Source organism: Macrotis lagotis, chromosome 3 (assembly GCF_037893015.1).
Source record: "Macrotis lagotis isolate mMagLag1 chromosome 3, bilby.v1.9.chrom.fasta, whole genome shotgun sequence".
Lineage (NCBI taxonomy): Eukaryota > Metazoa > Chordata > Mammalia > Peramelemorphia > Peramelidae > Macrotis > Macrotis lagotis.
In genome coordinates this window covers 258,693,856-258,706,716 of record NC_133660.1, presented here as the reverse complement: position 1 = coordinate 258,706,716, position 12,861 = coordinate 258,693,856, and the positions used below count along the sequence as shown (strand labels likewise).

The window sequence follows — 12,861 nt, the reverse complement described above, 5'->3', positions numbered from 1 at the left end:
CCCTTATTTCTGGTGCAGATTATGAGTTGAGGGGAGCAGGGAAAGATTGGAGAAAGGATTTCCCAGAAAAACAGACATTAATTGAAAGACAAAACTGTTGGATCATTTTAGAGAAAGGAGTTTAAATAGAAAATATCACAGACTCTGAAGAAGGAACTTAGAAAATAAATAACTACTCTAACTGCTTTGCTTTGGGGATGAGAGACACGAGCTGTAAGATATTCATAAAGCTCCAACTAGGACATTAACTGGTAAACAGTAGGCACTTAATAAATGCTTGTTCCTCTCTCCTTGAAGTGATTTGTACATTTCTTCTTCTTTTCCCCCAGAAAGGTTTGGTCTTTTAGGAATCAAACTAGGAACTCAGTTCCCTAAAAATGTATGCTACCCCAAGCCAGCCCCCTGAATCCCTCCTAGGTATTGGCCCCTTGCCTACAGTATCACCCCTTCCATGACCCAGCAGTCACTGTCTTTTGATTCAGCTCTTCCCTTCCTACTGAAGCTGCCTATCTTGGCACCGTGACCTCGAGACCTACTACAGTCTCCCCACACTTCTTCCTCCTTGCTTGATGTTATCTGCCATCAATTTTGAAGAGTAAGATTTTCTGCTGAAGGTACCAACCATACAGGTCTACTGCAATATTGTGGGCATCCTCTTGCAATTTTCCTCTGCCCTTAAAGAGGAAAGAAAGATATATACGGGAAGGAAGGAAGGAAGGAAGGAAGGAAGGAAGGAAGGAAGGAAGGAAGGAAGGAAGGAAGGAAGGAAAGAAGGGAGGAAGGAAGGAAGGAGGAAAGGAGGGAGGGAAGGAAGGAGGGAAGGAGGGAGGGAAGGAAGGAAGGAAGGAAGGAAGGAAAGAAGGAAGGAAGGAAGGAACATTAAGGAATGTTACAACATCTGAGAGGGGGATGGGCTTCAATAGTCATCTAGTCCATTGGTTCTTAACCTTCACTGTGTCTTGGACTCCTTCAGCAGTCTATAGAAGCCTAACCATCCCTTCTCAGATAAAAATATAAGATTATAAGGTAAACCAATTATATTGAAATATAGTTATCAAAATATTTTTAAAATGTACCCTAATAGCTTTGTTCAAAAATTCTAAACACCCCTCCCCCCACAGTATTAATACCCAAGTAATCTTTGCCTGCTACCATTGACAGGGAACTCACTATCTAGGCCCTAGGTGGTACAGTAGATAAGAGTGCTAAGCTTAGAGTCAGGAAGACTTAAGTTCAAATTTGGACTCAGACATTTCCTAGCTGTGTGACCCTGGGCAACTCACTTAACCTTTTTTGCCTCAGTTTCTTTTCTATAAAATGAGAATCATAATAGAACCTAAAATGAAATACTATTTTCCCTGGGCAAATAGACTTGTTTCCTCCCTTCCTTCCTCCTCCCTTTGAAATTTCTTCAGGCTAAATGCTAGTTCCTCCAACCAGTTTTCTTAGCATGACCCTAAGACTCATTTCAATCCCAGTTGCTGTCATCTGTATGCTCTCCAATTCACTAATGGCCTTCCAAATGGTGGTGCCAAAAATGAATAAAGTACTTCTATAGTCTGTCAAGGGCCAAGTCCCTGATCCTGGATGTTACTTAATGCTGCCTTTCGAAATCACAGCCTAAGTTTCACCTCCTTTCTCAACTACCAAATCACAATGTTGACTAATATTGATATAGTCCACTAAATCCCCTCTTATGTATTTGTGAAATTAATTTTCAAATCTGAATATGTAGCTACATTTATATGCCATTTCATCACATTCAAAATGGCACAACCTATAAGCCTTTCAAGATCTCTTAGGATCCAACCATCATCAATTGTGTCCGCCATTCTTCCTAGCTTTGATATGTGTAAATTTGATAAGTATGCCATTCACACCTTTAACTAAGCCATTGCTAAAAATGTTAAACATAGCTTTAAATAAATAAAACTGAATGTAAAGACAACAGTAGCTCTATATCCCAAGTACAAGATGGGCAAGGTATAGTTAGAAAACAAAAGGATTTGAGAATCTTAATAAATTCTAAATCAGTGCAAGTGAGTGGAGTAATATGTATGGTAATCAAAAACACATGCTAAAGCAGATTACAATGAAAGATATTGTATGTGAATAAAGTCTTCCAATATGTTTCACTAACTGTCCTCAATGCAGGTAAAACAACCATGGATGTGTGAGAGGGGAGTCCTGTTCGTGTAGCAGATGTACCTTTGAGGTCCCCTCCAACTATGAGATCCTGAATCATTCCGTCCCTGGGGCATTATGTTCTGCAGTAGTTTTGTTACAGTGGATGAAAGACAGACCAGGAATATGCTGGTATTTGGTAAAACTATCAAAGGGACTGGATATCATAGCCTTAGCATATGACTACCAATTTTGAGACCAATTCATTGTTGCAGAGGCTAGGTGGTGGAGTGTATAGAGCACTGGCCCTGGAGTCAGGAGTACCTGAGTTCAAATCTGGTCTCAGACACTTAATAATTACCTAGCTATGTGGCCTTGGGCAAGCCACTTAAACCCCATTTGCCTTGCAAAAACCTTAAAAAAAAGAGATCAAGTCATTGCTCAAAAGGCTCAAAAGAAATGACTTCTTAGGAGCCATATATGTATCAAGAATCCCCACTTGGACTAAAATATCTTGACTTGGGACCCAATGAGACTACAAAGTAATATTTGGGCACTAAACTAAATTTGGGGTACCAAACCCAACCCAATTTGAGAGGTTTATGTTCTGGGATCTACTCAGCAATTTCTTTGTTGCTACTAAAGTTTCTATCTGAATCCCAGCCCCTTGCCCTCATCCCACCATTTTATGACAAGAAGCTGTAGATGTCAATTCAGTCCAACCACCTGAAGAAGGGGAGGTATAGGAAAACAGCATTCAGTCAGAGAACTAGAGAACAGAATGAACTAGGGCAAAAGAAAGTGGCATCCAGGTTGTTTAAAAAATTCACTAAAAGCAGGTGAGGCAACTTTGAGGTTCAGTCCCTGGGGATTGCCATCAAGGGGAAGGAGTCAGAAAATGGACATTAAGGACTAAAGACTAAAACTAAAACTACCAAAGATCTTAGAAGAAGGAAAATTCTCTTAAGAACCTAGAGTTCAAGCAGAAAAAAATCATTAGGAAAGATATTAAAACAAAAGACAGTATGATCACCAAATAATTGCAAATGTTGCTAAATATTGCAAGACAAAGGAAATTGAGTCAATAGGTGATGAGACAGAGGACAATATTGACTTTTTTTTTGAGAGAAGAATTGAACACTTAATTCACGGATCTTGCAAGACTTGGGTGCCCTTCCCTAGTGTGGGGCACAAGGTGGTACAATTACGCCTGTTATATAGTTTTTAGAAACCCTTTCCCCTTCCACCTGGATTTTCATAGGCTCTCAGAATTTCAGTTACAGTCTAAGAGGTCCATCCATCCTATGACATGTCCCTAATATGAACCCCCCCTCCATCATACAACACATTATGTGGATGAACCTCAATTGTCATAGGGAGTGTGTGGGATAATATTCAAGTTCCCTAATTGCACAAACTCAGTTGCATTAGGTCAAGATCTCTAGGTCATCCCTGACTAGTTAGGGATTGTTTTCTTCTAATCTTAGGTTTGTCATTTTTGGAATGGGATTAGAACTCTCCCAGTTTTGTGATTGGCTAGGGCCATTCCCCCTTTGTAATAGATTTCATAAGGAGCCTCCACCCTGGGGAGACCAACAACACCCCAGGTTCCTCACATGCACTATGTTCTCTAGGCTCTGCTGCTTTCATGCAGCATTAGGTCATGTCATTTGGAAACAGGAAAGCTAAATAGACCTATTTTAGAGAAATTCAACAGGCCATGAATGAGTTCCTTAGAAAGCAGGCACAGATTTAAGTTGGTGAGTCCAGGTATTTACTGTTCTACAGGTTGGGTTTTCTCTTCATGTTCCACCCTGATGACTCCAGTGGCCAGGTCCACACTTCTCAGGGTACCAGATGCTTCCTACCTCTGCACTGACTTGACTCGGTCCTTTGGTATGTGATCTTCCTGAGGCTGATCTTGCGACATTTCAGTTATATCAGACTCTGTGATCCCATCTGGGGTTGATATACGACTAGAGGGTTTGGCCATGTCATTCTCCAGCTCATTTTACAAATGAGGAACTGAGACAGGGGTCAGTGACTTGTCTACAGTCTCATAATCAGAAGGTGTCTGAGGTCACATTTGAACTCAGAACCAGTAGTCTTCCTGGTTTCAGGAGCAGGACTCTAGCCACTGGGCTAGGTGGTCCCTCCTTAAAGAGAGGGCCCCTTGAACCTTTCTTTGTATCCTCATCCCTTTGGCTATTACCTGACTCATAGTGGGTTATTGATGGCTTAATCAATGTTGCTGGAATTCACATGATTAAGGCCTCAGATCAAGAGAATTGGAGACATTTTCTTTTCTGACATCAGCCCCAGACAAGGAAGGAACACCATTGTTCATTGTTAAACTCATTTTTTTAGGATTCTGCCAGCTTCTTGGACCATTGGGCTCCTCCTCTTCTTCATCTGACCACATGGTGAGTATACTGTGGGTCATCAGGAGCTGCCACAACCAGGCCTCTGGAACAGCCCCCTCCCCAGATTAACCCTTGGGCCACACATTCCCAGTCTTCAGACCACCTTAGGTCCTGCTTCCCACCCCCCCACACCCCAGGTCCTGAGGCTTCCTAAATTCTGCTCTCCTCCCCAGACCATCCTTAGATGGGGGAACCACAATTTTTACCCCACTATCAGACTGGAGGCGCTTGTGCCCTAGGTCCAGTGTCCCTTGGGGTTCCTAGCTCCTAGTTTTCTCAAGACCCAGTCCTGCTTCCCAGACTTAGTGTCCCTATCCAGAGTTCCTGACCTCTCCCCTGTACAATACTGACTCTTTTTTTTAAATTTTCTATTTAAATTTTTTTTTAGGTTTTTTCAAGGCAAACGGGGTTAAGTGGCTTGCCCAAGGCCACACAGCTAGGTAATTATTAAGTGTCTGAGACTGGATTTGAACCCAGGTACTCCTGACTCCAGAGCCAGTGCTTTATCCACTATGCCACCTAGCCACCCCACAATACTGACTCTTAAGAGGGCATGAATCATAGTAAAAAGGGCCCAAATGGTTCAAGAGAGAAATAAGAATTTTGAAAGAAGTTCAAAGAAAATAAATGGTAGAAATGTTGGCCTGCACAGCAGACATAATTACCAAAAAAACAAGCAAACAAAAACACCAAAAAACAAAAATCTACAGCGTTATATCTCTTCAAAAAAGGCAAAAGACAGATAATGTACCAAAAGATAATCTGGAGGAAGAAAAGCAAAAAACCTTATTAAAAGAATACATGATCTCTACAGAAATCAAATACACTATTTTTAAAAACAAATGTAGAGACAATTTAAAAATAATAAACCTCCCAAAAGAACACGGTCTATTTTTAAAAATCTGAATACCATGATGCAAAAAATAATACAAGAATTTCTGAATATGAAAAACAATATATCAATTGAAAGAATCTACAACTCACCTCTTATGTTGTGAACTCCAAGACACTTAGTGATTATACTGAATAATTCCAACAACAAAGAAAAAAAATTTATTTTTATTTTTATATTTGTTTAATTTTTAAGTACTTGGAGGTATCTGTATCTCAATCCTAAGCATTGTACTAAAACTTTATAATCAAGTATCTTGTCTTTTTTTATAATAGTTTGTTTTCCAACTATATACAATGGTAGTTTTTATTTTTATTTTGTTTTATTTTTAGGTTTTTGCAAGGCAATGGTGTTAAGTAACTTGCCCAAGGTCACACAGCCTGGTAATTATTAAGTGTCTGAGGTCGGATTTGGACTCAGATCCTCCTGACTCTAGGGCCCCTACGATGGTAGTTTGTAACAATTCTTTTTCTGGAAAGGTTTTGAGTTTTACAATTTTTTTCCCTTCCTCCTTTCTTCCCCACCACAGCCCCTGACTGAAAACAAACTGATATAGGCTTTACATTCATGCTAAACATAGATATTGAGCATGTTGTGGGAGAAGAGTCGGATCCAAAAAGAAGAAAGGAATCATTAGAGAAAAAAAAATGACATATGACAACTTTGAAAAATTGAAGATAAGTTTTGGTCTTCATTTAAACTCCACAGTTGCTTCTCTGGATATGGTTGGTATTTTCTATGACAAATCCCTTAAAACTATCTTTGCTAAAATGAAACAACCAAACAAATTTTGCAAGCAACCAGAAGGACCTTCAAGTAACAAAAGAAAGAAAATTTAAATTATACAAGACTATTCTGCACCAACCACAAACCACAGAGGTGAATGGAAAAATATTTTCTAAAATGCAAAAGAGAAAATATCCTAAAATCAGAGCCTAACCATCAGTGAAAAAAGATGAATGTTCAATAAGACACATTTGAAGCATTTTTCCAAAAAGGAAAAGATGTTGACAGATTATTTAGTTAGAAAACAAATAAATATCAGAAACACAGAAAATGTAAATAAATAGAACTGTCAATAGAAAGCCAAGTAATGAAATATATTACATCAACTTTAGGGACCATTGATATCTATGGGGTTAAAAAAATAGAAATAACAGAAAAATCATTGACATTTCTTTCTAAAAGTACACAAGCAACAAAAATGAAAGTGACTGTAAAGGTGTCGCTAAAGCAACCAGCTTGAAACACTGTACCTCACCACAAGTCAATCAGTAATGAATATGAAGCTAAATTACTAAATGAGGTGTCTATAGTGAGAGGAAATAGATGATGACAGACTGACTGAGTGATGAGCCCCATTGAAGCCAATGATAAAGAATAAAGAAGAGAGCAGCTAGGTTTCACAGTGGTTAGAGCACCAGCCTGGAGTCAAGAGGACCTCAGTTCAAATCCAACCTCAGACATTTAATGATTGCCTAACTGTGTGACCTTGAGCAAGTCACTCAAACCCCATTGTATTAAATAAATTTTAAAAAAAAGAATAAAGAAAAAATGACTCCAAGAGTCTCTCACCAAGAAAAGGGATGGGATTGAAATGGAAAGAAAGCAAAAATAGTAATGCAGTGGTAGAAGAAGAATGCAATGGGAGATAGGGACATGAAAATGGCTATCATCTGCAGGGACTTGGTGTTCAAGATCACTACCTCTCAGAAAAAGAGGGATAGAGCTTCTAAGGGCAACTGGAATCCAGAAAGATGGAAGGTCATGGTTCTGGAGAGAAAATTTCATGACAAATAAAACATCTTCTCTTTGATTCTTTCTTCAAGGTTTTTAATCCTGGTTCTCCTCCTACCTGACTTCCTTCTCAGACTTCTTTGCTTCTAGGTCACATTCACTCATCTTGGGTGCATCACAGATCTCTGTCCTTGGCCCACTGCTCTTCTTCTATGCTGGGTCATTTGATGACCTTTTTAACTCCTACTGACTTAACTGCCATCTCTATGCTGATGATACTTTTTAAAATTTATTTTATTTTTTTTCAATTACATAGTTTTCAACATTTGATTTTTTCTGATTTTGAGTTTCACATTTTTCTGCCTCCCTCCCCCACATTCACTTTTTTTTAAGGTTTTTGCAAGGCAATGGGGTTGTAGCTTGCCCAAGGCCACACAGCTAGGTAATTATTAAGTGTCTGAGGCCAGATTTGAACTCAGGTACTCCTGACTCCAGGGCCGGTGCTCTATCCACTGCACCACCTAGCCTCCCCAACATTCACTTTTAAAACTTTGAATTCCAAGTTCTCTAGCTTCCTCCCATCCCACTCCACCCTACTCATTGACAAAGCAAGCAATTTGATAGAGGTTATAAATGTAGTCATGCCAAACATTTCCATAATAGTCATATTGTGAAAGAAAATATAGACCTCCTCCCAAAATATTAATCTCAAGGGGAATAAAAAGATGTTTCAATTCATATTCAGATATCATTAGCTCTTTCTCTGGGGATAGACAGCATTCTTCATCATCACCTTTCAGAGGTCTCTCGTTGAGAGAACAGCTGATCTTCCTTCAATATTGCTGTGAATTTGTGCATAGGACATTTCACCCTGCATCAGCTCATGAAAATCTTTCCAGGTTTTTCTGAGAGTATCCTGCTCATCATTTCTTATATCAGAATATCTCTATATATGTAGATATGTATGTGTAAGTATATCTGACCCTTGGGAGGGCAAGGAACAGAACTGGACTTTGTGATCAGAGATATATATGGAAATTTCTTCCATGGAGCAAAACTTCTAACCTCATTTCCTTTTTTTTAGGAACTGATACTTCCAATAGTGAAACAAAATGGGAAAAAAGGGCAGGGAGTGATATCTAGAGAGATTTAACAGAGAAAATGCAAAACTGGTACTTCAGGAGTATTTGTTCGATGTGAGGAGACCAAAGAAGGAATAAATAAGCTTTGAGAACATGAATCAAAGCTTAAAAGTTTAGGAATAGCTAGAAAGGACAAAGAGTCATGAAAAAAAGCAAGAGTAAAGATACCCTTTTCAGAAAAAGGTATGGTAAATTAAAAAAAAATTAATGAAGCTGAAGGGGCAGAGAGATGGGGGTCTTAAATTAACTACTTAACTGAGAGGGGGGAAAGGGAAGAATTAATGGAAGGGGGAAAAAGGGGAATCAATTAGTAAAAGAAAACTCCAGAACAAAGGGGAGGGGGAGAAATAAAGAGGGAAGGTTTAAGTTGGTGAGAACAGAGTTATTTTAAGGTAGACTAAGCAGAAATAACTTAAGAAATATAGTACTGACTTAAAAAAGGAAGAGGAAAAATAACCCCAAATCCTAATTCAGAAGAAATGATTGACCTCTTCCAAAAGGTGATGGAAAGATTGACCTAGGGATGACTCCTCTTTGATCAGGCTTGCTGGTAGGATGGGGCCCTCAGTGGTGGGTGGACTTGCCTCCTATGGTCAGCAGTGGTCCAGTCTACACCTGGGGGTTTTGGTTGGCCATTAGAGCTAGGCTTGGGGTCGGTACAATCTGAAGAGAAACCCTGATTTAGACACAACTAGCGCAGTGACACAGGTAAGGTAGTTACTTAACTTTCCTCATCTCTCAATAATAATAATAATAATAAAGATCAGCACCTGAGTCCCTGGGCTGTCTGAGGATGGAGGGAGACCCCTCCTTATGCTTCAGACATTCAAGTGTTACAGAGATACCATCACTGAAAGCCTAGCTCCACCCTTCACTGCTGGGAGGCCTTGAACAGGACCCTTCCCCTCTCTGGCCTCAGTCTTCGACTTGGTTCCTTGTCAAAACTTTGATCCCAGGATCTGCCAAGGAGAGAACTCCTCAGTAAAATGTAAGGTCCTTGAGGGTGGGGAGTGAACGACTGTTCTCAGTCCTAACATGCCATCTAAGATACACAAGAAATTAATAAATGCTTAGAGAATTGTACAAAAGACTCAACTCTAGTCAGCAAATTTTAATATTCTCTTAATCACACCAGAATAAAGAAACCAAACAGCATTTTCTTTCTTAATTGGAGATGAATTTTACTGTAAAATACAAATGATTACAAATCATTCTGTTTTTAAAAATTAATACTGAATTAATACAAATATCATTCAAAGGTTAAAAAAAAGAACTGGAAGGTGGCAATTTCCAAGCAGAAACAATGAACCAAACATGCATATTGGTGACAGAATAATGTTCTGAACAGGGGCTCCAGAAAATGCTTTCCCTATAAGAAAACTGATTTTTTTTTAAAAAATGATCCATCCTGAAAATGATTCTTCTTCTTATCTAAGACAATGAGGTGAGATGAGATCATCAATTTCATGAGATAATTTTTATACAATAAATTGATAATTCCATTAAGTAACTTTCCTTCAGTCACATCACATGAAATCAGCTGTCAATACCAAACGTTTTCTTTTCCTTTTAGTTTTTTTTTTTGCAAGGCAAACAGGGTTAAGTGGCTTGCCCAAGGCACACAGCTAGGTCATTATTAAGTGTCTGAGATCAGATTTGAACCCAGGTACTCCTGACTCCAGGGCCAGTGCTTTATCCACTATGCCACCTAGCTGCCCAATACCAAACATTTTCAAAAGACACTGTACTAATCTTCACTTCCAACAAAAACACAAAAAATTATTTTCCCCAAGTGCTAAACATGGGTTCAAAGTATTAATGAGCAATAAAGTATTATTTGTTGCAAAATGTGACTATGTTCAAAACCAGGCCTTGTTAGGTGGCCACAATGAACATATAGATGTATTGTGTGCCAACTGACCACAAGCAATAATATCTTATAGCTTCACTCGATGGCCGAGAAGAGAGCCTCCTGATGAGATCAGAGATTCGATTTTTCCTTAGCTGACAGGTGAGGTGTAGACTGGGTATAAGTGTGAATCCCTTGCTATTTAAAAGAAATGAACAAATGATCAGCAACATGAAGGGCAGCAACTATATTTCCCCCTTATGAAATTACTAGACTAGGACAATACGTTCCCCTCCAAAGTCCTGCCCCTGACTGGAGATGGCTTTGGACAAACACACCCTGGGCCTCAGTTTCCTCAGCTGTAGAAATGAGTGGGTTACATAAGTCATTAAGGGCTGGCTGAATCCCAAATCAAGAGCATAAGGCCCAAGAGGGGTAGGGTGAATGACATGCAGCCCGGCCCTATGACAGATGGAAACTCAGCTTTGCCTCTGTTTGAAATCTGATTAAGCAAGCAAGGTAAAGGGTTGGCAAGTCAGTGATTGGGCTAAAGGATCACACCAGTTAGTGTCTGGTGATGAAAGGGAGGGACTACTAAAAGCCAACACACTGAATGACCGTGCAACCATATTAAAAAATCAGACCCAAGAAAAGTTGATAAAATGGTTGACCATGAGTCCATCCATCCATCCATCCATTTCACAGGAGTTGGCAGACCCATACCTTCAGCATATCTAGTCACAGAGGAGCCAAATGGAGTGGGAATGGTAAAAATTAACTTAAATTCATGAATTGCTTTGAATTAGAGTTCATTGAATAACAAAATCTGTGGGTTTTCTTTTCTTCTTAATTATCTTGCTATGAGGCAAAACAGTGGCAATTACTGCTCAACTTTAGGGCAAGGCTGTCACAGTTAGAGCTAGCCCAAGACAGGTCCACCTTTGAGCACCAGGCAATGGCAGGGCTTACCTTCTTTTCCTCAGCATTATATTTATCCAGGAGGGCCTGGACCCGGGACCCATAGTCGCTGTCAACATCAAAGAAGTTTTTTACCTGGAACCAAATTTTAAAAAATCTAAAGCTGCACAAATCACTCCACAGCCAACTCCTAGCCCAGGGGACTGCTTCCAGATCATGATTACATAGATAAGGGGATTCTGCAGGGGGTACCGCTTCCTCAAAGCCGGGAACAGATAGATAGAGTGATCCCTTCTACACCGTGACTTCCCCATTATGGTTTCCATATATCAGGGACTGGCAGAAGAAATCAAATGGGAATTTGTGGGAAGTTGTATAGAAGCTGCAGACCATATGCAAAAACCAGCAGGGGGCACAGGGTCTATAACCAACTACTTATTCCAAATTTTACAGTAAGATATAAACATACCATAAAAGAAAAAGAAAGAAAAATTCATACTTCTCGGTTACAAAAGGGAGGGTCAAAAAATTTTATGTGGATTTTTCAGGTCATGGGGGCTTCATGTCCCTTACCCCCATGATGTGGAATTATGCTGCTTGTGGTCAGTCCCTATAATTTAGAAGTCAGCTGGAGACACAGACATCTCAGATTAAGCCTCGAGGTCTGTACCATTCCCTATCCTGGGGCAGTGAAGAAAGTTTAGGAATGCATGGAGGTAGAATTGAAAGGGCTCCAGGGAGCAGGACCAGCTTTCTCTATAACCTGAGGCTTAGAACAAACCATGGAGAGAACAGGTATGGGAGCCTACATGGGTCAAGGAATTATCAACAAATGTCAAAGCAGAACCAGTGACCAGAAGTTGGTGGGTGGGCCTTCACTCCCCTCAGGTATTTTATTAAAGGTTCCTTTTTTTAATGCTTTGCCTCCAGAGACAATGCAGTCTCACCATTTCAGCCAAAAGAGATCCAAGGGTAGCCACCATGTTCTTGCTGCCAATATTTTATGAAATCTGGGGTCAGACCTGCATTTTTGTCGGGTCACACTCAGAACCTTGTCTAATATAGGGCCACAGTCAAAGGAAAACAGAACTTAAAGAAATAATTCCTGAGCAGTTTAATCATCAGCCTGCAGCCCAGTGGGGTTGCCAATACACAGCAGATGCTGAAGAGAAAGGGGGAAGAGGCACAAGAAGCCCCATGTCACCAGTTAAGAGAACATGGAAGTCACCTTCACTCCAAAAGACAGATTTTGCCCTTTTCCCATCATTCTAGCCTGTTCAGTGCCCATCCTCATAAGGGGCCCCACTCCCGCCAGTGTTGGCTGTCATGCAAAGATCACTCACAGCCTTCTTCTGGATGAAGAGCTGGGCATTCTTCAGATGCCCCGCAATGTTCTCACACAGGTGCTGACGCTGTTTCTCATTCAGCACTTTGTTGTAGAACGTCCTCACCTATGGAGACAGAGAGGTCATAGGATGCCAAAGGGTCAGTACAGCCCGGGTAGCCAGTATCACCCCTGTCCTGCTCTGTCCTGGCTATCATGTATCAAAGAGGCTCAGTCATGTCTGGAGCTCCTTTCACAAAGGCCCATTATGAGGATCAGGGAAACCAAAGAAACCTCCCTGCCCTCAAGGAGCTTCTGCTCTCCAGCTTACTGACCACAGGGATCAGAAAGGCCACCCTGCTATTCCAAGAAGAGGTTCAGAAAGCCAACTAACAGCTGCAAGAACCAACTCACACCCTCCTGATCCTTCAATTGTGGCCAAACATCCCTGG

General features: G+C 40.3%; 1 protein-coding gene across 1 annotated transcript in view; it reads right to left on the bottom strand.

Annotated features, from left to right (window-relative positions):
- Nucleotides 1-9,473: 9,473 nt before the first annotated feature.
- The window catches only part of CAT (catalase), a 28,713-nt gene continuing 25,325 nt past the window's right edge, over nt 9,474-12,861 (bottom strand). Inside the window, exons 11-13 of the mRNA XM_074230458.1 lie at nt 12,429-12,536; nt 11,137-11,220; nt 9,474-10,365 (exon numbers count right to left, since the gene is read on the bottom strand). Coding sequence (XP_074086559.1) covers nt 10,300-10,365; nt 11,137-11,220; nt 12,429-12,536 — 258 coding nt within the window. The 3' untranslated portion in view covers nt 9,474-10,299. The remainder of the gene's footprint in view (nt 10,366-11,136; nt 11,221-12,428; nt 12,537-12,861) is intronic.